This window comes from Squalius cephalus, assembly GCF_949319135.1.
Source record: "Squalius cephalus genome assembly, chromosome: 3".
NCBI classification, from domain to species: Eukaryota; Metazoa; Chordata; class Actinopteri; order Cypriniformes; family Leuciscidae; genus Squalius; species Squalius cephalus.
The window spans coordinates 33,603,639-33,628,721 of NC_137124.1; the positions used below are offsets into that span (position 1 = coordinate 33,603,639).

The 25,083-nt window shown below is 39.5% G+C and overlaps 1 protein-coding gene across 4 annotated transcripts in view; it reads right to left on the reverse strand.

Annotated features, from left to right (window-relative positions):
* Nucleotides 1-1,385: 1,385 nt before the first annotated feature.
* The window catches only part of mtss1lb (MTSS I-BAR domain containing 2b), a 70,679-nt gene continuing 46,981 nt past the window's right edge, over nucleotides 1,386-25,083 (reverse strand). Inside the window, exons 4-15 of one of the 4 annotated variants that reach the window (XM_079866047.1) lie at nucleotides 20,131-20,215; nucleotides 19,393-19,484; nucleotides 19,217-19,291; nucleotides 17,436-17,593; nucleotides 15,921-16,028; nucleotides 15,715-15,812; nucleotides 13,502-13,721; nucleotides 9,793-9,867; nucleotides 9,361-9,510; nucleotides 8,757-8,933; nucleotides 7,220-7,385; nucleotides 1,386-7,096 (exon numbers count right to left, since the gene is read on the reverse strand). In XM_079866047.1, coding sequence (XP_079722173.1) covers nucleotides 6,327-7,096; nucleotides 7,220-7,385; nucleotides 8,757-8,933; nucleotides 9,361-9,510; nucleotides 9,793-9,867; nucleotides 13,502-13,721; nucleotides 15,715-15,812; nucleotides 15,921-16,028; nucleotides 17,436-17,593; nucleotides 19,217-19,291; nucleotides 19,393-19,484; nucleotides 20,131-20,215 — 2,174 coding nt within the window. In that variant the 3' untranslated portion in view covers nucleotides 1,386-6,326. The remainder of the gene's footprint in view (nucleotides 7,097-7,219; nucleotides 7,386-8,756; nucleotides 8,934-9,360; nucleotides 9,511-9,792; nucleotides 9,868-13,501; nucleotides 13,722-15,714; nucleotides 15,813-15,920; nucleotides 16,029-17,435; nucleotides 17,594-19,216; nucleotides 19,292-19,392; nucleotides 19,485-20,130; nucleotides 20,216-25,083) is intronic. The other 3 variants (XM_079866048.1, XM_079866049.1, XM_079866050.1) reach the window with 3 other exon arrangements.

Here is a 25,083-nt window from a genome sequence, read left to right on the forward strand (position 1 = left end):
TGGAAAACTGAATGAGCTCGAACACTTTTTTTCTCGTTCTAACTCTCTAATCCCTTTATTGTACCATTGAATATCATTGTTAAGATTTCTTAAATTAATCGTGGCCTACTTATTTTTAATTAAAGTTGCATTCGTGTGGTTTAAGAACACTCCGGAGAGATGACGAGCTCAGAAGACGTTCTAATTAAGTTGCGGAAGTGTTTTCTATAGATGAAGCGACTTGACTATCATTAAAGATACACGCTTGGGCACTGAGCAGTCCAGTGTGCAGCTGGGACTGTCTTATACACCTTCAAGGGCTTTCTCAGCTAATAACAGAGCTGAATTGCTAATCTCGGTCTTTCTCTCTACTGTTGAAAGGCGTTGTTAAGGCTGATAAGCACAAGATTGGCGCTTAGAGACTGACTTGTGATTTTAATTACAGGGGGTTTGCAAGTTGTTTATTTTCAGTGTGAAAGACAAGATTTATTTGTGTTTCAACTTCAAATTCTACAGATAATATAGAAAAAATTCAAACAAACTTTCAGTGTCTGTATTGCAGTCGCAAACGCTTTGACGCCACCTGGCGTCTGAAATAAACATTGCACACATTAAATTTATCAGATTGATCTTTTCTTACTTGCTGTGCACCTTCAAGCTGAACTTCAATCATCCCGTTATTTTTTTGTATGTGTGTGTGCGCACTAGCCAGGACAGAATCTGTTTTTACATTATTATCATTACCACCATCCCGGAATCCCATTTCGGTCTGCTAGTTGGTAAATTATGACAATAATAGGCCTACCCTAGGTTTTACAGAGAGGGATTAAACTATTCTCAGACCAAAATGCATGTTTGAGCTGTTTGAACTAAAAGCAACTTGCACTAGGCGTATAGGCTATATCAAAACATGTCAGTGCCATTGTTTTGTCTCAAGATTCACAACAGTAGGCTAATGTTTTTTTTTTTTTTTCTAAAGCGCGTTTATAAAAGCTAGCCTACTTAAATGCCCTAATTGAACTAAAGTCTAATCCTGGCTTAATCTAAGCCTTGTCTGTGAAACCAGGCCACCAAGTCATAATTGACATACAAGTCGTAGGCCTAATAATGAGAAAAATCTATGATCTTATGAGGTAAAACGTCGAATAATTTGTCAAATGACTTTGTGTCATAACTTTGTCTTTTTTTGGTCATCATTTCGACTTTTTATTTCATAACTAACCTATGACTTGAATGTCATAATTTCATCCCATCAAAGTTTTCATCCCATAATTTCGACCTTTTACAATGAAAGATTTTCGTCTGTTTATACACACCACCCCGAGTCCGACCCATATGAAACTGATTTTCTTTTCTTTTTCCTCACAAAAATGTTAACATAATACAAATGAATATTCTTCACGTCACACAGTTTAAGTACAACTTTTATTAATACTGGAATCATCACAGTGTGTTTTGTTACATTAGCTGTGACTAAACTTAACAAAAATTAGAAGGATAAATATTACCAAAAAAGGGAAATGATGTTATCAGCAACAGTGGTAAATTAGCCTTAGGAAAACAGCACAATAAATTAAAGCAGAAGAGGAAGCGAGAAATAAGAAAGACCGAGACGACAGAACCTGTAGCGTTACTCAACTTCAGTCAGAGGATGAAGGAGGGGAGGATGGGCTCGGACGAAAAGAACACAAACAAAACAAATAACGTTACACACGTCATATCTTTTACATGAGAATGAAGTATTAAAAAATATTCATGTACACCGGCTAAATGTTGAGCTGTAGAGCCTGTTGTTGGGCATGTGTGTGATGCTACTTGTATGCGAGCAGAAAAGAAAAGACTCTCAACTCAGGCTAACGGCGTAAGACAGACGGCCTACGGACCAGTTTCCATGACACCCGGTTGCCAAGCACTCCTTCCATGAGCGCGCGGTGGAGATGACAGCGAGCGGAAATCGCAGTGTCGTGGCTGCCGCTGAACCGAGCGTGGGAGACGGGTGTCTTTCAGGGCATTTCTCCATTTTCCAAGAACAGCGGGTGGATAAGGATGATGGGGGCTGCACGTGTCCCGGTCTAAATGAGCATTTCATCCCTCTGACACCCGCACCACATTATCATTTATTGTCTGTAGCCATTTTAGAGATGTGAAACACAACGCAGAAGGAAATGGGATGACAGAGAAAAGGCTTGAGTGCAGTAGTGAATGGACTGAGTGAATATCAAAAAGGCATAAAGTTGCTTAAGGCTAACATTATACTTATTGATTGTGCTAACTCTATAGGATTTGGTCAATTACTTGATGTAAATATAAAGGATAGCCAATAGACTTCTTTTTTTGGCATTTGCTTGGCTTACCAACAAATCTTATGTGAAGGCAGAACTGAAGACACTTGTTCAGTTTAAAAAATATATATCCAATGTGCTAGCCTACTTACTAATGGTTCTTCAGCAAGTCCCATCAAAATGATCATCTGGAAGGGACGCATTTCATTTTTTTTTTGAATGATTTATTTTTAGGTGAGAGTGGGAGACGTTGGGGATAGCTCTTTATAAGAGCTTCCTTTGTTGCGAGATGATGTTAGGATTAAAATAAAATATTGCTCTCAAAAATCACATTTACACATCATCAAAGCACATATATTTCTAAAGCACTTCTTCCCTGATAATAACTAAAACAACCAGGGGTGTTCAAGGAACAAACAACCCAATCTCATGAGAAAACGTGGTTGTTTCAAGCCATGTTTGGGTCAAATATGAACAAACCCAACCACTGGATTTAAAAATTCAAGTTAAAAATGTAAACCAACGGTTGGGTTTGTTCATATTTGACCCAAACATGGCTTGAAACATCCCAGCATTTTTTAGAGAGAGGGTGGTGATTTCGTATAAGTTTTGTACAATGTGATTTGTATGGAAAAGTATGATTTTTAGAATAATAACACATAAGCATGAAGGTCCAAGTCCAAACCTAATCGTCAGTGGGGATTATCGACCGCACTGGGCCCGACTCCAAAATTCAGCAAAGCATAAAACAGTTCCGAACTTCCATGAGAGTGTATTGGACAAATTCTGAATTCTGAGCTTCACAAATTTCAGGTGTAAGATAACAGGCCAACAAAATCACATTTTCACAGCTGAATTGTGATTGCTGCCTTATAGTGAGAATATCATGACATTCAGCGGGAGACAAATGAACATGACGCGAGTAATGTTAAACACTGAGAACAAAACAAAGAGAACATTTGTTTAGAATCACCTGAGAACCAAAATAATCAATCTGCTGTGTGAGTATGTGGGTCTTTAGACGCTGAAGGCTGAGCTCTCAAGTGATAGTTTTTCTATCCCCCAGTTTCCTCTAGAGGGGCTTTTAACTGTCATCTTGCTTCATGACCTCGAGAGCAGAAACCTGCAGAGACTGACGTTACAATAAAGAGACAACAGTAAGCCAACTATCTGCAACCAGACTTTTGTGTCTTTCTTCCCTCTCACGTCTTCTCCGCTTCGCTTCCCACCTGTTTCTTTCAGCAATTATTCTCTGCTGGCCTTGTCTTTCTCACGCTTACTCATCTCATTCTTCTTTCTCTTTCACTTCTCGTCCACTCTCTATCTTCCTTCCTGTTGTATTCTCCTGCCTTTACGTGTCTGTGCATTAAATGCTGTGAATTGAACTTCTGAGAGCTGTATGTGATTTGCAGGCCATGAAGCTTCACATGAAATATGTGGATATGTAACAGATATTTGTTTCTCTTCGTCCAGCAAACTTCACTATATTGCTGCCAGAGTCAATGCACTTGTCGTTGATTCTTCACCCGCCCCATTGCAAGACAACATTTATGTGGGACATTTGTTTTTAGTGAAGCTACTAGTACTGTTCACCTTCTTTTACAGTATATGCATGTACGTATATGAATATATACAAATTTCTGACCTGCTCTTTCACCGGCTGGCAGTGTGGGCTTTGAATTGCCGTAACCCCGTTCTTTCATTCCAGCCTGCGCTCAATACGGCCTCTGAGTTCCAGAACGACGCTATTTTCGGCAAGAGATCGGTACACTCGTACATACTTTCACAAAGCAGACATACTTTTTCCTTTTGAACACGCTACAGGCATTCCTAAAACAGAGTGCTCTATGCAAAATAAATAATTCAAAAAACAACCCAAAAATCTGAGTATGGAGCAAGTGTCTGGCGCAACAGCACTATTTATGACTGCAGGGGTTTTAGGGAGTCTTGGGAGAACAGAAAGTCACTCACAAACAGACACTACATGACTAAAACTATGTTTTGACCTCCTACATATCACTTCCACATCCAGTATCATCACAGAGCATTGTTTTTCTTCATGTCCAGTGAACGGGGTAACCTGCGACCTTTCGCGTCATAGGTATTTACTCCTATATTATCTATAACAGGCAGTGGAATGCTTTTATCATAAACAACTGGATGAGTTTCTTCCCAGAGTTCATTCTCTCCACCTCCTTTATTCATCCCTTTCTTCCCTCTGCAGAACCAAAGTTCATTCTTATGTCCCAAAAAATGGCAGCCAGGTGTGTGCCTTCATCTTAGCTCATTCTCTCCACTCCTCCTACGGATACATCAGGGGACTGTGGTTTGAGGCTTGACAAGTAAAAGACCATTTCTGAAAAACTCATATTTTGAGAAGCTCAAATTGGAAATTATATATATCGTATCAACCAATTCCCTTTCAAGATCATTAGTCACACTTTACAATAAGGTTCAATTGGTTAACAGTTACTGCAATAGGTATCGTAAGCTAACAATGAACAATATATATATATATATATGTGTGTGTGTGAATGTTTTCAAAGAAGTCTCTTATGCTCCCTAAAACTGCACTTATTTGATCAAAAATACAGTAAAAACACATGATATTGCGAAAATTTTAAGTAACTGTTTTATATTTTAATATGTATAATTAAAATGTAATTTATTCCTGTGATTGCAAAGCTGAATTTTCAGCAGATTATTTAATGAATAGCGAGTTTGAAATAAAAGTATTTATTTGAAATACAAATCTTATGATACATTATAAAAGTCTTTATGATCAGATTAATGTGTCCTTGTTGAAAAAAAAAAGTCTCATTTATACTGCTTGAAATTTTAAAAATGAATTAAAACAAGTAGAATTTAACATTAACCTAGATTTAGAATTGCTGTTCATTGCTAGTTCCTGGTAGCTAATGCATTAACGAATAATGTTAAGAAATTGAACCCTACTGTAAAGAACTTCCAAATCATTCTTCCTACCTCTTTCACATCCCATCACTCTCTTTTTCCTATATCCTGACATTGCTACGCACATTTGTCTCCCTAAGTACCAGGGCACGTGACCGCGGCGTCTCACAGCATTCACCACACATAGTGTGGCCACAGTGACAACTAGTGGTCTAAACTACACCTTGAAAAGTGCTCTGCATCCTTTCTATTCCTCATTTTCTTTCAAAATAAGCCATAATTAGACTCGACAAGAAGTCTTCGAAAGCATCTGCTTCCCCGAAGACACCTGAACATCAAAAACGTACAGCTTTATTAAAAGCTGATCTTTGAAACCTTCCCCCATCAAAGGAAAAAAAAAAAAAAAAGCATTATTGCTCCACATTATCATGGTGGTTTTTAAACCCTAATTCTACAAAAATCCACATACCTGACATATACGTTTCCTACTCATAGGAGCTAGGAGGCGATTACTTGCTTGTAAATAAAACACGAAACCACGGAAGTGTACAAATAAAAGATAAATCCCGTCCCTCTACACAACCACGAGCTGACCTGCAGCAGAGCCCTGCTCACCTCCAGACTGCAGACCAACACACAACAGCAATACCAACTAGACTTTCAGGATGTGAAGTTAAATTTACTGGAGGTGAGGGTGGGGTTAGAGAGAGCAAGGATTTTCAAAGAGAACCTGCATACCCCATGAGCTTCTCCAGCACTGATTCCTGGGGTCCATAGTTTGAGGAGGGCCGTTATTCTAGGGGGACCATGCGAAGATCTGGAGCGGACCACAAAAATCCCCCAAACATCCTGGCCCCTTGTTCTTTCATTAGTTAATTGTCTCACCACAGTTCAACTATCCCGCAGTGATGGGCGTGTTAATAAGACAAACATGCGTTCGGACACGCTAAGAGTTATAGTGGCCTGAGCCTGCTGTTACATATCATTTACTTTTTTTCATTACTGTTATTCATTATTTCTATAATGACTTTTAAACATTTAATTTTTTAATCCTCTTTTTCATAGCTCGCTTTCTAAAGAGAGTCATTGTGAAGTTTTTTTTTTTTTTTTCTGGGTTACTTCGCTCTTATTCTCCCATCTCTCCAGGAGGCATCACAAAATCCGGGGCGCTGAGCGATCGTTGGAGACGGTTTTGCGCAGTCGCACCCCTCGACGAATAGACCTCAGCATGTCCTCACCCTCCGGGGGCACTTCGGGGTCCGGCTCGGCCTCGGGGCCCGGCGGGGGCTGGTTCGGAAGCAAGGGGAAGGGGAACTGGCCCTCACCTAAGGCGTGAGCGCTGGCCACCAGCTCCCCGATCTTCTCCACCAGACTGTGGCGGTTTGCAGCCAGCAGGTGATCTTCTTCGCCCGGTTGGCCGTACACACTCATCTCTAAGCCGCCCACGCCCCCTGAACCCCAGGCTGTGTTGGGCAGGCTCAGCCGCTTTGGAGAGGCCTTCACGTACTCCAGCGCTCCCGGGGAGGCGTCATCCGGCACATAAAAGACACATTCTTCGCTGCCCACACGGGCGGGAGGGCCTGCGTTCCCGCCGGGTGAGTCAGGCACAGTTGGGGTCTTGACTGGCACGATGGGTGGGCGTATAGGAATAGGGCCAGCATTAGAGAGGGTGCGCCTCACCCCGGGCTTCGTAGATGGTGTTCGGCGAATGGTGGCCGTGCCTCCGCCTCCGCCGGGTGGTCCGCCCAGAGCGCCCACTCCGCTGGGCAGGCCTGCTGTGCTGGCGGGACGCTTAGTCTGTATCATGCGCCGGTAGTTCTGGGCGATATTACTGTGGCGAGGAATTGTGGAGGATTTATCGAATTCAGCCTGACCGTCGGCCTCAGTGTCTCCATTCACTGAGTAACCATCATAATCGGAGCCTGACCAAAAAAAAAAAAAAAAAAAATCCCACTTTTCAAATCTCATAACTTGTTTTTAAATGAATAATGAGCAAATAACTGTGAGTTACTGAGTAAATGTGGGTGTTTCTGACTGTGCATTACCCTGTGAGGGGATGGTATCTTCTGAGCAGGAGGGAGTAGTAGTCTGAGTGCTGTATCCACTAGAGTACTGAAGGGAGTCTCGGCTGCTCTTCTGCTGCTCCATGCTGAGGCCTCGTGTCAGAACCATGGCCAGATCACTAGCAGCTGGAGAGACCTCCTCACCATGCTGCACCATAACACAATATATACAAACAGTTACATCAAGCACAGACTCCACACATTTTGTTCAATGTGTGCATGTGTACTGTATATACCTAGACTTTGAATATTAAACTATGAAAAGTGAATTTTTTTTTAAAGTAAATATCAAAAAACATTGAATAATATAAATGATTAAAGAGTGAAATAAATATTTATTGTGATACATGATGCATTTTACATGAATTACGACTGTCCCACAATTATGGAGTGAACAAACGAACAAACAGATTTTTCAAAGGTTAGAGTACTTGTTTATCAAGGAGAAACCAGTGTCAGAAAAAGGCACGAGTGATGTGAAATATATTACATGAAGAAGAATTGTTAAACAAATCATTTGTGCAATTTGTGCAACAATTCCAAACAATTATGTAAAAACTGTGAAAGTATAAATGCAATGTTTATTTGTTAAACTTTATTATACATAAACTGCTAACTATGAAGATGCGCTGAAAATGCTTAATGCAATACATCAATAAATCAATTGAGATGCAGTGGAAATGACACTGTGATTGAAATGTTCATGATGTTTCTAAAAAATTTCGAAAAATGTATTCTGATGAATGGATGTCAATGTTGGACACTGTTAATGGACAAACTTAATAAGCTAGTGAGAGTAAAATGTGTTTTAAGATTTTTTTTTATAACCTTTATTACAGTGGTTCTCAATTTATTGCCTCTAAGAACTTCCCTTGTCAATCATAATATTTGAAGGTTGCTTATTTTCAGACTTTTTAAGTTAGTGGCAATGTATAGTATTAAAACAAAATAATTAAATTCCCAAATTCCAGATGTTTCAATAACCGAATGTTCTTCAGGGTTTACACTTTTTATTTCCTTTTTATTGTGAATTTAAATAACTTATAGTTGTTTGTCATCCCAGGGTTTTTTATTTATTTATGATTTTTTTACTCACAAATTGCAATTTCTACCTTATATATTACATTATAGAGCTCAACATAACTATGAAAAATTATATTCATTATAATTTTTGGGGGGATTTTTATTTTTATTTTCCATGACTCGTCCAGGTATATGAATCACACTTTTAAAATTCCCTCCAGGTTTAGAAGACCATGAGAACTTGTTAAGGGAACAAATTAAAATAAATATGACGTTAGTTTACATTTAGATTTTTACCGGTATTAGCTTAATTTTCAGTAATTTTTTAAAAATAATTTTAAGCCACTGCCTTATTAAATTCTCAAGGCCAGAACCATCCATATTTGAAAAAACAGCCGTAAGCAAACAGGCAGATTTTGTCTTCGCCAAATAAAAAACGCTTGGCATTTTCAAAATTAAAATCTGCATGATGAATGTTTTATATGGTGAAAGTTACCTTGGCAGCTATAGTAGCAGGGGTCATCCTTGACCTCTGGGGGTCTTCCGAATGCATCCCAGAATACCCCTGTGACTGAGGAGAGGTTTCTGCCTCCCTCAGCCTATCAAGAGGCTCCTTCCTCCTCTGAAGCGTGCTGGCCAACGGCTGCTCACTGGAACCTACCTTGGACCAGTCCTGAGGAAGTACAAGCGGTTAGTTAAAGGCAGTGTAAAGCAACAAATGCAACGGTCTCAGGGGCGGGAGAGAAGCCTGGCCCACGATCCAGCAGTTTGAGTGTCCTTTCAACAATGTGCTTTAGAAAAAGCCCAATCTCAGTGTTTGCATCACTGTTTGAGTTGGATAAACTAACAGGTACCTTCCGTGGCCTGCTCGGTTTAGCAAATCTCACAGCCAGAGATTTGAAACCAGGATCAAACAGCCAACAGAAAAGGTGCGTGTTAAAAAGCAAAATGAGGTAATGGATGAGGTTAAGCAGAATGAAACCAAAATGGAGCACTGTCAAAAAGTGTTATTCAGGAGGCACGTATTCAACACACAAGAATGCACATAAAAGAAGAGGAAATAAACAAAACTGCAATGAGAAGTGCCAATGAAGACAAACCTTCCAGCAAGGAACCTTGGATGTGGGAGAGGGTGTGTTGGATCCAGGGGAGCGGTTATAGGGTGGGGACGCAGGAAGTATGACAGAGAAAGGCCTGATGGAGCCAGTGTGAGAGAGAGCAGGGCGGAAGGTAGCGAAGGACGAGCCAAACTGCGGAATGGAGAGATAAGATCGAGACCGTGAGAGTAGCAAGAGACCCCCTTTACTCAACGGTATGGGAGCCTTTGCGTGTGACTTTGCAGATACATGCTGAGAGTGGCAGGGAAGATCAGATCTGATGACAACACAAAGCTGATACCGGCAAGAAAGAAAGAGAAGACCCCCAACCTGCCAGTCAGCATCAAAACCCTCATGGGTCACACGGACAAGTACAAAATATCACTGACAGTTTCAGCACATGTATGTCTGATGGACAGAGCGCTTCGTACTTACTGTGGTTGGAGAGCTACACTCACTAACTGACTGGCAGGTCTCGGATGCTTCTGAGGACGCTGAACTTGATGACTTCTGCAAGAGAGACAAGAATAGACGGGCTATAAGCAGCACTGTAAAAAATTATATGATCAATAAGTTATGACAACATATGTTTTTAAATTGCTTCAACTCATCAAAATAAGTTAAGCAATTTTCAACTAGTTATACAAGATTCAAGTCAATTTAATGTAATTTAAGTTGAAATGACTTAAACATCCAAGTTGACTGAACTTAAAAATTTAAGGCAGCAACTGTTTTTTACAGCAAGGGAACCATTTAGAGGGGCTCTTTGGATATTTTGTGGTATACTGCTAATAATAAATGCACACTTCATAAACAGATAAAAGACATTTTAAATTTAAAACAGTTTTTAACCAAAGAACTTCAAGTCATTTGGCTTGTCATATTTAGTGTTGCCATATTGATTACTATTGGAGAAAGGAGTTTGTGGTCTGTGATTTTAAATCACTGAATTAATACAAACGAAATTAATACTTTTATTCATTAGGGTTAAATTGATTACATTAAATTGAATTGATTACATATATATTATTATTATATCATATGATATTACATATAAATTTGAATTATTACATAAACTTTCTATTCATCAAAGTATCCTAAAAAATGTATTACATTTGCCACAAAAAAGCAGCAACTAATGAGAAATGTTTCTTGAGCACCAAATCGGCATATTAGAGTGATTTCTGAAGAATCATGTGACATTGCTGACAATTAAGCTGTCATTAAAATAATAAATTACAATTTAAATAAAAAACTGTTAAATTGCAATAATATTTTACAATATTACTGTTTTACTGTAAAAAAAACAGCCTTCAAGACATTTTAAAAATCTTTCCGACCCCAAACTTATAAATATTTACAGTAATTATTATAACATTTATAATACCTGTAATATTTTATTATACTTTTAATGTATTTTAATTACATGCAGACATTGATTTTTAATGCTTAAATTAAAGAACACAAAAAACAGGATATACAATCTTTAGGATTTCTAAAAGTCAAGTGCTACTTTTTTATTAACTTGTTTTGATTTTTTTTAAGCGCTATAGTGGAGCACAGACCTGCTCCACCCCCCCCCCCCCCCCCCTCTCTCTCTCTCTCTCTCTCTCTCTCTCTCTCTCTCTCTCTCTCTCTCCCCCCCCCCCCTCTCTCTCTCCCCCCCCCCCCTCTCTCTCTCCCCCCCCCCCCTCTCTCTCTCCCCCCCCCCTCTCTCTCTCCCCCCCCCTCTCTCTCTCTCTCCCCCTTATTTAATGAGTATGTTGCCATCTGCTGGTTGTTTTCATATCTACCACATTGTAGAGGTGTGTGAGTGTGTATGGCTAGTACTTTAACATCCTGGTTAGGGGTTTAAGTAATAAACCTCTGTAATTAATTCTCTTGACTGCTTATTACTGTGCTTAAGCTACCATCTAAAAATGAACATTGTCTGGTGTGTTTCAGAATGTTCTATGCTAGGTTGACCCGCAACATGCTAATTCTTCAGTGTCACATCTCGGCAAATCCCATTTTTATCCCATGGAGAGAGTAGCCTGTGAGCTCCGAGACAAGTGCATTTCTTTTGCTTTACTCCAAGAAACGTGCTTAAGAAAGTAGAAGTACCTTGTCTGTGTACATAATGTAAAGCCTGTTCCACATACAAAGCTTCACAAGCAAATTTCAAGCTCTTTCTATAACACCTTTTCCCAGAGAGTGTAAAAAAATCTGCCTCACCCACATTTTGAACATCAGTCAAGAACTGTTTGATATACAGAAGTTCATATTTCTTTCAGTTTCATGAGTCACGTCCACAAGAGGTCACTGTAATCTTTCAGAGAGGGAATATTGCTGCATGTTTAAAGCTGAGACACAGATGTGTGGTAACAATGCGGTTTCTTTAAAGGGATACTTCACCTCTGGAAAGATGAATGTGTATTTAAAATAGGTCATTTATGTAGAAGAAATGTGAAATTATTTTTGAATTTGGAGCTTTCTAGACTGAGAAAAGCCAGAAAATGTATTTTTGGCTTATGTGGATGAAAGACAACAACTCCCAGAATGCACTTGCTTCGCTGCCCTAGGAGGCCACTCCCAAGCCACGCCTACCGGTAAGAGAGCGCAGTTGAAAACAACAGTTGGCTAGTAGTAAGTCTCCGTGACGAGTTTGCCCGGGATTTCGAGATCGCCCAAAATGTCCGGGATTCGGCTTTTGCGTTCACAGTCGCCATTCATTATGTTTACTGTGGCGAGCAGGACGAGGCTGACGGCCGCGGGAGAACGGCGCGAGGCCGGTGGCGTGATTACTGAGACGCACCGGTCTCGTATCTCTCACGGAGGAGCGGGAATTTTCTTAGCAATGTTAAAACGCACATCAACCGATCACTTGTTTAGCGTTCATGTAAACACTACATTCAGATTCACCAATCGGAATGAATTCAGTTAGAATGAAACAAAAGGTGTGCATGTAAACAATGAATGGCGACTGTAGAAAGCAAAAGCCGAATCCCGGACATTTTGGACGATCTCGACGGCCATCATGTCCGGGAAAAAGAGGATGGTAACCCCTACTACTCAGCTTTCTCCACAGAACAAGAGCCTGTTAACTTAGCTTCCAAAGAAAGACGGCTGAACTATGTGTACATTCTGTGAGTGAGATCCCACCCTCTATGGGCGGGTTGAAAACATGCAAAACTAGCTCCTCCTACTGGCTGTAGTCTTTAGCCTCTGGCCAAAAAATCCCTTTTTGTCTGGAAAAAATCCTCCGATGACGCAAAAATCGTCATTTTGCGTCATCGGAGGATTTTTTCCAGACAAAAAATACATAAATCTCTCCTCTCAGGGGGATATGAGGGTGGAAAGCACGGTAATTCGAAAATACTACAGGTTTTCTACTAATACAAAGCTTAATGCTAAATCCTGAAGTATCCCTTTAAGCGATTATGCAGGGCGTCAATTTCAGTTTGTCATTGCGGTGTCAGCGGCGAAAGCGTTAGCACTACAATTTGGTGAGCTCACGCTTACAAACTTTTTTTTACATATACAGATGCATTAAATTGATCAAATATGTCAGTTAAAGACTTTTAATTCATTTAGATTTCATTTAGAATTTACTCCCATATAGGATCATGACTTTAGGATCATGTGACACTGAAGACTGGAGTAACGATGCTGAAAATTCAGCCTTGCCATCACAGGAATAAATCACATTTTAAAATATATTCAAATAGACAACAGCTATTAAAATTATAGTAATATTTCATAATATTACTGTTTTGAATTGTATTTTTGATCAAATAAATCCTGTCTTGGTAAGCGTAACAGACTTCTTTCAAAACATCTTACTGACCCCAAACTTTTGATCAGTAGTGTATATGACGAAAACAAACCAAAAAGGGAGAAATTAAATATTTTTGATGGGGCGTCAAGACAAAAGAGTCAGCCATTTTGTAAACATCTTACTGACCCCAAACAGTAGAGTATATAATAAATAAATATTTACCATCTATTACAACAATAGATATGTTTGCTCTTGTTTTACAAGGGTCAATTTGACTGACATATCACCCCTGAGAAAATCAGTTAAATGTACCTTATAACTTTACATTACCAACATTTCTTTAAGACAACAGGAAATAACAAACACAAATAAACAAGAAATAAATACCTGGCTGGTTATATCGGAGGGCATGGGTGACGGGGGTTTGGAGTAGACGTTGGCGTCCTGGGAGATGAAGCCGGAGTCGTGGGAGGAGACGCTGCTGAGGCGGTGTGCAGCGGTTGTTAGCGGTTGGGCCAGGCTGCGGTAGCGACAGGACGAACTGGGTGAGTGAGTCTGAGAGCCACCAGAGGATCGAGAGGCACTACTATGGGCGCTGTTTACACTGCTGCAAGGGCAAGGGAAAGTGTGACAGGGCAGAGGACCAGGGTACAAGGGTGGGGTACGGAGGGTGATTATTTGGTGATAAGTGTGAACCACACCCACAAGGTCAGAATGAGCATGAGAGGGTTTTACAGGATGACAGGAACAGATGAAGTCAAGCATTTTGTGATTGATGTAAAGAAAAATTACGTGATAACGATAGTTGAGAAAAAAGTTGTGGGTGAAAAGGAGATGGAGAAACAAAGGTCTCGAGCAGGGGTTGATGGGTAAGGATGGAGGTCAGGGTGGGGGTGGGGGGGGGGGGGGGGGCAGAGGGAGAACATATGTAAGACAAAGTTTGACAGGCGTGACACAGGAGGCCTAGTATGGAGATTGAAGGCTGCGTTCAGATGTGTTGGCGCTTTGCAGCCAACGCACTTGAATCAACCCCCATGACTCCATGCGAGGCGGCACACACAAACAGGTACTAAATGACACTATTACAGAATGAAGCTTTAATTGGCCCTGGAGCCAAAGCAAAACACTAATGGTCTAATCAAAAACTCTAAAGGGGCTGGTTATGTAAAAGTGATCTTGAAATGCTTTCACTTCTTATTGAAGTAATTGTTTCATCATATTTCGGGTTAAAAACAGTACAGGGATATTAGACATATTCTGCTAATGGGGTTTAAAATGTATTTAACCTGGAATGTTCATTTAAAAGAGCACAGCACTGAAGTTACGCTCATCAGACGCACTAATTGCTAGAGAATTAGAAAAGTAATAAAATCATATTAAACGAGCTACTTTAGTCTTATTTTGTTAATTGTAAACACAAGGACTCAATGGATGAATAACATGAATCAATAAGCATTCAACTGTTGCCGTTGAAAGCAAGGCTTTTACAGGAATACAAAATAACATTTAATGGCCGCAGTGCTCTGTCTCTTGTGACTAATATGCAGTCAGGAGGTTACATGGGATGCCAACATAAAGGGAGATTGTGTAGCGCAGCAGCAGTAGCATCAGCAGCCCCCCCCCCCCCCCCCTTTCTTATAGTACACACACGTTTGCATTCAAAATATACACACACTCTTCCACAAAAAACAACCCTGTTGGAAAATTAAGTTATTAGCTAGTTTCTAGCAAGTCATTTAACTTATTGCAAGATGGTCATTGGCATTAGCATCCCCTTAAAGGAATAGTTCACCAAAAATCAAAATTCTGTCATCATTTACTGTCATTCCAAACCCTTTAGATTTTTATTTGAAACACAAATGAAGATATTTTTTATGAATCCTGAGGGATTTCTGTCCCATTGAAGGTCAATTCAGCTAACACTTTGGTGCTTCAAAAAGTTTATAAAGACATTGTCACACAAGTATAGTTGAGATTTCGTTTATCATTTGATGTGCTCAATGCATATATGTTGACGTATGTAGGAAGCCTAAATTAAAAATAAAAAGTGATTAAAAAGTTTTTTTTTTTAAATATAACAGCTCAATTAATATGGATTACTGTTATGATGTCTTTATGAACTTTTTGAAACGTCAGTTTTGGTGTAATGGGCTTTTAATGAAGGGACTGAAATGTTAGGTTTCATTAAAAACATCTTCATTTGTGTGTTGAATATGAACAAAACTATAGGTTAAACCAATATGACGGTGAGTAAACGATGACAGAATTTTCATTGTTAGGTGAATATCCCTTTAAGACGGTATGACCAGCTGGTTTGTTTGCTGGTCCAAGATGGTCTACCAGCACAGTACAAAGCACAGCATAAGCTTGAGTTTCTAACAGGGTAGTTACAAGTATAAGCTTCCATTCAGCAATTTATATTTTGCAGTAAACTGTACAGTTTTTTTTTGCAACAAACAGCAATTACAACAATGAAAAGCCAAGCAACATAGTACACAGCACAAGCAACAAACCTATCCAGGAGAAAAAAAGGCTAATAAGCAGAAATAGAGATTTAACATCAATGTCTCTTTTTATTTCTTCATCACTCTTGTTCTCACCTGCACATGCTGCTTTTCCTGGATCCGGAGCTGCTGGGAGAGGAGGGGGGAGTCTGGTACGACCAAGAGTAATCAGAACCCTTAAGGTCTTTTATTACCTGAAAGAGAGACACACAACTGTAATATGAATGGTCTTACTATGGTTTGTTTCTGTAAAGCACTGCACATGCTACATGATGACTGAAGTGTATAAGGAGTATGTGCACCTGCTCGCTGGCTGGGGGCAGTTTGTGGGGGTCTGTGGTTAACACGGTGAGGTCATCAATAATGGCCTGGAGATGAGTGATCTCTCCCAACATGGCGATCTCTCCATTCTGACAATTGCACAAGGGAGAAGAACAAATAGTTCATAGCTCAAAAATGTAGTATCCTGCAATTGTGACCTTAAAGAGCTATTTCTACCTAATTGAATCAATAAAAATTAGCTTTGTTGGTATAATTTAGGTTGATTCAGTTATGTTAAATAACATTTTTGACTTGAATAAAATTATAATTTTTAGGTTACCTTTTTTTGTGCATAATGCCATTCAAATGACAGACAATAACACATTCTAAGAGCATATTATTTTTGTGAATATCTGCTTAAGGACAGTTTCTTCATTACCATTGTCATATACAAAATAACCAAAAACATGTATGAAACATTTACGCATTACATTTCAAACGTTAAAAATCTTTTCATTTAATGTTTAAATAAGTTGTGTCGATAAATGTAATTATAAAAAAATAATGTTGTGTTTATGTATGAATTACTTTACAAAAATGTAAAATTGTATTTATTTATTTATGTATTACTTGCTTACTTAAGTTATTAGTTATTACATGTCCAGCATACATTACCGTTCAAAAAACTTTCAGAATTCTGCAACGGTTTCCATAAAAATATTAAGCAGCATTACCGTTTTCAACATTATAATAAGAAATATTTCTTGGGCATCAAATCAGAATATTAGAATGATTTATGAAGGATCATTGTGACACTAAAGACTAGAGTAATGATGAATAAATTAAATTCAAATAAAACAATTATTGAATAAACACTTTAAATTGTAAGAATATATCATAATATTACTGTTTTACTGTATTTTTTATCAAATAAATGCAGCCTTGCATAAGAGACATTCATCTTACATTCAAACATCTTACCGACCCAAACCTTTTGAACGGTGATGTACATGGGAACTCTGACACCTGTTAAAGGCTTTTAAATGATACCTGCTTTGTTAAAATTTTACTGCATACTGCATAACAAAGTCAACTGAGGATGAAATTAAATATGCTCTTAAATCTAAAATCTCATGTTCTCTTAACTCTTTCCCCGCCAGCGTTTAAAAAAAAAACTTGCCAGCCACCGCCAGCATGTTTTATCATTTGCACAAAAAATTTCATAGCCCTTCAGAATATTTTATATATGTATACATTTAATATATATTGTATTAAATGTATACATATATAAGGTTAAGTTTCATAAAAAAAGCAACATTTTGAACAAAAAGCTGAGAAATTCATGTCCGATCAGATCAATCAGATTTTCTATTCTTTCAGAGAGATGCGTAATAGCACCCCCTACCGTATGACAGTGAAAACACAGAAAGACAGAAAATCAATGGCTGGGGAAGCGTTGTCTCATAAATGATGGAAAATTCCATCAATGGCAGGGAAAGAGTTAATAAGTGGAGCAGCTGTACAGTTGATGTAAGTGGGGTTGAGGTGGGCAGTACCACTACAGGCTGCAGGAAGCCGATGAAGGTACAGAAGCGTCCTCTCTCCTCCACTAGAGCTCGCCGCACCGCCTGCTTCTCTGTCTCCTCCATCAGCAGGTACATGTCATTCACATCCTGCATGGCACTGTCCAGCTGAGGCTGAAGGTCCCCCCGGCCTAAAGGGGATGACAGAGAGCGTGACAGAAAAGAAGGGAAGGAAGACAGGGAGAGGGATGAAACAAGGTGGAGAATGGACCGAATGAAAAATGGCCAAAGTATCAGACAAAATAGAAGGTCAAATGGAAAAATGAAAAGATTGTAAAGAACAATCAGAAGGAAAAAAAAGTGACACAAGAGGGAATACAGCATTAGAACATGAGGATCATTCTCTCTTCCAGCCTCCAACAATACAGATATAGTGTGAACACAGAACAAAACGAACTACTCCGACTAGAACCTACACAACAAATGGAGACAGACACCTCTGAACTCTGCGATCGAACATCTTCTACTCTTAAACACATTGAACCTCCCAGAGGAAGTTAAAAGGTTAACTCATGCAGACTAGATTGTTAGAGATGGTCATGACCTTTGCTGAGGAAGCAAAGTCAGTTAGCCGCAGAAGAACTGCTTCCAGGAACACAAGCAGCATGCATGCTGGGACGGCATCAGCAAAATCATGCACTAAGCAAACCCTCAGCTGTTATAATGGGAGAAATCACTTGTAAGTTGTCAAGCCAAAATGTCATGTGGGGGTTAAATCCGACAACCACAGAGCTGTCTGCAGACGTGTTGGGGTCTTTTTTTGAGTTGAGGCCGGGTTAAAGGGCCATGCAGAGAAACGAGTGAGAAGAATCTAAGTGAGCCACAGCTTTGCGTGGAAAAACATACTTACCCTGTAGCTCTATAGAGGGAGAGTAGATGAAAGAGAGAGAGAACACAACATGGGGGGGAATCCAAGAGAGGGAAAAGAACAGAGAGAAGGAGATAAAGAGAGGAGGGAGAGCACTGTGTTAGGGTTAGTATTAGGAAGCAATTCAGCTCATTTCACGGCCAAATTGTTTCAGAAAAGCCAACCACCACAGCCAAATTAATCAAAAACCAGCCAAAAATGTACGATTTAATGTGCAATGGATCCAAAAGAAAAACAAAAAGGTAGTCTGGTCTTAGAAGGAGTGAGATGCCGGACTTGTAAGAAAAGAATAAAAGGGAGCTTTTCCTTTAACACCGGACTCTTCCTAGTAACACACAGGATTGTCATCCTATCTTCAAAAGCAGAAATTATTGGCTGCTGGGATATGAACACGAACTGCTTAGCAAATGAGGTGAGAGTTGCACTTCTGCATTTCAGCCGGCAGAGGGGGTTGCTTACGTTACAGAGGACTGTTTGCCTGATAGAAAGGGATCAGTAATTTCACCAAGCGCATTCGCATTGTGCACTCTATGCAGTCTATGCGGCTTTAACAACAGCTCCGGGATTCATCTGTCCATCATCGACCATTAGAGCCACTAAAAACACAGTGAACGCTGATGGCATCCAATCAGCTGGTTGTTCTGAACGTCAAATGAAACAGACAGTTTTGACCTTGAGGAAATGTCCTTGAGTTATTCCCAACACATTTCTGCTTTGCAATAGGGAAAAGTTACGTAATATTGATCTGATCCACCAGGTTCACTGACATTAAAACACTGGTATGCTAGTGTGTTGGTGGGTGCTACTATGATAATATTTCACCGAATAAATGGACCAATTTTTTTTGTCATGCTGAAAATTTCTTAGTGAAAAGAAGGTGTGTTACCTTTCCTGGCTTTTTTCTGTAATTTCATGGTGTCCGAAGATTTTTTCTTTATTTCATGACGAGACCGTTTGTACTCTGTGAAAATGGAAGTGTGTGAAAATTTGTGTGTTGTTTACTTTTTAAGAACTGACATAGTGTGCATATGGACAAAAAAAAAAAAAAAAGTGCTTAGTCACCTTTGGCATGGTCCTTGTCCAGTTGATTGGCTGTCTTCTTCCAGTCTTCAATGCGGTCCTGTAGAGGAGTGATCAGGCTCTCCATCAAAGCACTGAGAGCAATGGAGAGAAAATCATGTTTTCAACCATTCGTAGCTGAGTCAGAGGTTCTCATTCAGTTACAGAGGGATATGAACATTCACAAGGAAATATCATCAAACCGGTGGCAGGTTCTGATCATGCGAAATGAAAGCTTTGGTTTACAGTGTGGCTTAGAGTTTGAGGCTACCATTCATTAGACTGTCAGAGGGAATACTCTGCAGATGTCCACTAATGAAGTGTGAAAAGAGTGTGTATTTGTGTTCTCTTGCCATGCCAGTGTCATCAGACTTTGAGAGTGAGTCTGCGATTATAGTGTGCAAAACAAAACACAAAATAAAGCAGACATGAAATATTGATTGATTTACTGATTTGGGTTGCAATTAATGTTAGAAAAATAGAACATGTAATGCCACAATAAACCAATCAGAGTCCAGTATTCCAGGTGACTTGTCATAATGCTGCATAATAGACAACACTGTTCAGTTTCATATATGATTTCCATATGAAATGCATAGCTATTACTCTTGGCCCTTGTTTGTGCTCTAGTATGTTCTTATGTTGTGTAGAATCATATGTAGTATAAGTATATTTGTGTTGTATATAGACTTCTGAACTATAACACACAGGAAGTAGTTAACAGGAGGAGTGCGGTCGTACTTAGTAAAATGGCGTAGTTTCGCCTCAATGCTGCGATGCCTCATACACATGCGGGTCAGCGCTGATCCGATATCCCTGGTGGCACCTACAAGGATGCACAAGTGAAAGAAAACCTTGTCAGAACAACATTGAAATTATAACACTGAAATTACTGCACCTTTATACGCTGCACTTGAATCACTAGCATTTTAACTTCAAGACATTAAAATACTTAATTAATGACAACTCTTAGAATGGTTTTAGCATGTAATCGAATATGGCAACGTTAATGTATTTGGTATCGGCGGACTAGATCTGCTACGCTGCTGCAGAGCAAGTATGGCCTTGCTAGAGTTAATAGATATGCAGACATGCTGCTGCCATTGTTATATGTAAGATATACGCTGCTGCTGCTGCATAAATAGACATACATAAATCCCGTAGCAGATCTAGGCAGGTGGAGCTGAGGGAGGTGGAGGGTTTCAGAGTAACTGCAGGACTAGCAGTCTCATTGGCTGCAGGGATCAACAGAGGCCAATCAGCTTGTGCCATGTGGTAATGGTGTGATTGCTTGTGGACTGTATTTAATAGACCTATCAGCCTGCGCCCTCTAGAGTTTCATGACTGAATTAATTTCTCATTAACATGGACCAGTAATGTATGCTTACTGAAGTCCAAATAGAGTGGTTTCATTTACCAGATTCCCCAAAGTGTGTATGTAACCTGTAGCCACAGTATAAATTAGGCTATTTTTAGTAGCAGGTTGTAAAAAAAAAAAAAAAAAAAAACCTTTGGAAAATCCTGACCCCAGTGTTTATAAGAGGCAGTGTGCTTTCTTCCAAAGAAGGTGGTCTGGACATCTATAATTTTCCTGAAGTGTTTAAGATGTCAAACTGAATTGTTGAACTGATAAGTCTGTAAGCGTTGCCTGGAACCACAACAACCCTTTAGATTTAACTGTACCATGACCATCAAAATAGGATACATTATTTTATTTACAATATAAAAACACTGTATTTCATATGACTGTCACAACACAATACGAAAAAAAGAAAGAAGACAGTTTTGAAGATGAAATGTTGAAATTTGAGGGGCAATCTAACTCAATGTCATGTCATCATATCAATAAACATTAGCCTATATGATTCTCTGTTACCGGGGTGGCTGTGGCGAAGGATTTACCCGTCTATTCTCCAAATGAGTATTTTCATCTTATTCTCAGGGTGATGAAAACCTGCATTCCAGCATTAAATCCTGGTCTGTGCTGACCTCAGATCTCCAGTACCAGAGGAATGAGATTCAGCCAGATTAGAGAAGTTCAGTAATCTAGGCTTTACAGGGTTAATCTAGGCCTGTCAAACAGGCACAAACCCTAACAAATCAACCCTGGCCCTCAAAAGGTAAAAGCTGTGCTTTAAACATTGTGTTGAAGAGCAATCTATTTTTTTACCATTTATGGAAAATGATATAGACCTATTTATATCTTACTGGTATTTATTTCAGCCCATATTTATGTTATATAAATCACCAACTGTAATTTTAAGTAATTTTAAGAGCCTAATTTGGTTCTCATTTATGTTTCTTAAGTATCCACACTGTCTCAGATGTTTCTCCTACAATTTGAGGAAAGATAAAGACATAAATGAGTCTTGAATTGAATTGAATTGTTGACAATTGAGAGTTTAGAGATATACAGTAAAATAAATCTGAATACCATTGCTCAGATTGTTTGGTTTTGAAAGAATTTGTTAATATTGAAATGTCAGACTTTTGTACTTAGTGTCTTGACAAATATGAGAATAATTTGAGACTTTGATGATATCTTTTGACAGATTTTTTGAACAAGTAGAATAACATTCTTATTTATCCTGGAACAACATTCCAATCAACCAATCAGATGGAAGGATAGTTTATCAGTTAATGTCAAGTTTAGGCTTAAAGTCGCCATGAACCGGAAGTTACAAACGACTTTTCTCCAGTGTTGTGACGTATTTCCAAGTGAAACGGAATATTGAATAGAGGGCAGGGTTTTATTTTAGCGCTCCTCCTCTCCATCTCTCGCTCATAGCAGACTAACGGTTTGAGGGGAGTTGCCACGCCCTCGTGCCATAGCACATGACAGGAAGGGACGAGAAGTTGTTTCGAGGGGGGAGGGAAGGATAACATATTTGATTAAAGAATATAAGGGCACATGAATTTTTAAGAATTAATGAAGTGCACAGATAAATCATTTATAATAAACACTACAATATTACATATAAAAATACGAATTATAAAATTTGATTTCATGGCGACTTTAAAACAAGGGTTAAGGGTTTCTACACCATTCTTTTTCTTAAAATCAGAGGGAAATTATAGGTGAATAAGTTATGGGTAAGTTTAGGGGTAGGGATAGGGTTAGGACTATGTCTTTGGATAGGAATGTTGTTCCTTGATCAACAAAAGATGTTGATCCAGGAACACGTCTTGCTTGGCAAAATCACAGCGATCTTGCTTTGACATGCCTTTGACTTGTATTGCCATTATCTATTATCTATTGCCAACAATCTATTGCCATTTTGCGAGAGCAGTAAGGTGTTCACTAACACAGATTTTCTGCATGGCTGCTCTGAGCGCATTGAGTTAAACATGCATGCGTGCCGATACACACACAAACACACACAGGGCACACATGCGTACAAACAGTGTTTCTCCAATGAGAGCCTCCAGTAAGCCACGAGAGAAGCTCCATTCATAATTAACACATTCCTGCCTCATGCCTCCTGTTCTACCCAGCAACCATTCATTAATCCATCCCACAAACACACAGCAGAGTGAGATGATACAGTGTCTAATGTCAAAGTGCCACCATATCTTAAGATAGTGAGAAAACATTACGAAAGACAAAAAACGCGAACGAGTAAGCGTGAGAACGGAAGGAGCAAGTGAGGTTGCACATTTGAATTGCTTCTGAAATGAGACTTTCTTTAGTGTTTGTGTCTGTTTGCATCAGCGACATGAGATGTTTTTCTGTTTGTGAACCTTCCGCAACCCCCCCCCCCCCCCCCCCAAAAAAGCTACTGTATATAAAATTAAATATTGCAAATGATTCATCTCAGTCTTCCAGTGAAAACGTCAGACTTCTTGGTGATGCATACCCAACTTCTCCAATCATTTAGTTCACTTGAACTCTACACCAATCATCTGCAAGCTCAGATTCAAATCTGCCTCCTTCCTATCAACAAATGATGGATAGAACCAAGATAGAGCTCTAAATTTTGCTTTTCTGATAATAACTTGGATGTACGTCAAAATACGGAAGATAAGATCTGATGCTACTTCCATTTCATCGCTACTTTAACATAAAGGGAGACAGCAAACATTTGGCTAACAATACAAGTTCTCCCGGCGCATGCTCAGTTTTCCCAATGAGTGTCTCTCGCAAACCTTTCGTAGAAAATATCAGACTGAAATGTGATGGCCACTTGAGAATGTCCGGCTCAGCGTGTGCTCTGAAGCAGTGTACTGTTGTTACCGCAGTAATCTGTACAGAGTGGCAGTATTCACACAGCGCTGTCGCCTCCATCTGTTACAGCAGTCTGTGTTTACTGTTGGCCTCATCGCTAAGACCCACACTGCCACACTAGCCCCCACATATTGATTTTTCTCATGACATTTAGTCACCACAATGTGAAAACGACCATCCTGGGGAAAGATGAGTGGAAAGTGTTTACAAGCTGGTGGACTGTTGTAAAAGAGGGGATAAATTCATCATCTTCCTCATGAATGACTGTATTTCACTAATCACTCTTTCAGTGCAATAACATTGTCATACCAAGTCTAAAATTCACAATATAATAATAACAAAGACATTGTCAATACAATGACTAAATCAATATAAATTTAATGTCTCATAACAAATCAAGGCTTGCATAAAATATGGGCACCATAAAGGTCATCTACAGATACAGTATTACTACTATATTATTTTTAATTTATAGGCATCTGTTGATATTGGATATTCACTAGTGTTCAAAAGTTTGGGGTCAGTAAGATAAAAAAAAAAAAAAAGAAACTAATACTTTTATTATTCAAGGACGAATTTAACTGATCAACAGTGACAGTAAAGACATTTATAATGTTACAAAATACTGTTCTTTTAAACTTTCTATTCATCAAAGAGTCCTGAAAAAACATGTATCAATGTTTTCACAAAAATATTAAGCAGCACAACTGTTTTCAACACTGATAATAATTAAATTTCAGAATGATTTCTGAAGGATCATGTGACACTGAAGGCTGGAGTAATGGTGCTGAAAATTCAGCTTTGCCAACACAGGCTCCCTGGCTTCCCCTCCACCGGCTCGGCACGAGGTTGAGTCCCCAGCTGCACCTCGGGCCTCCAGGCCCATGTCTCCATCTCGGCCTGTCTTCGCTCGCTTCATCGTCGTCCCGGTCAGCCGAGTTCCTGTCTCCACCTCGGTCCCGCAAGCCAGCAGCTCCGCCTTGGGCTTCCAGGCCGTGTATGTCAACCTGGTCCGTCGGCCTCTCTGCCCTGTAAGATGCTCCACACACCCTGGTTCCGTCTCTGTCGTGTCAGTCCCAGGGTTCAACCAAGCCCTTCAGGCAAAGCTCCACCCTGGCTCCTCCCACCATCAGCTCCATCATGGTGTCTGTCTCCACCGACTCCTCTGGGTCCTCTTCCGTCACCAGCTCTTCGCCCACCTCCCTCCACAGTTGGTTATGGCGGGGGAGGAAGGGGTGACTACTGTCAGGGACATATTCTGTTGTGTTTTGTTTAATTCCTGTTTCTCTGCTCCATTTAGTTTTGGTTACTGATTATCTCCTCATTTGTTTCTATAGTTACTTTTCACCTGTCAGACATTTGGTTTGTCTTATATTTAAACTCTGTGTTTTGTTCAGTCCCTTGTCTGTTATTGTCTTATGTAAAGTATTATTAGTCATGTGTTCATCATTAAAGTCTTTCTAGAGAAT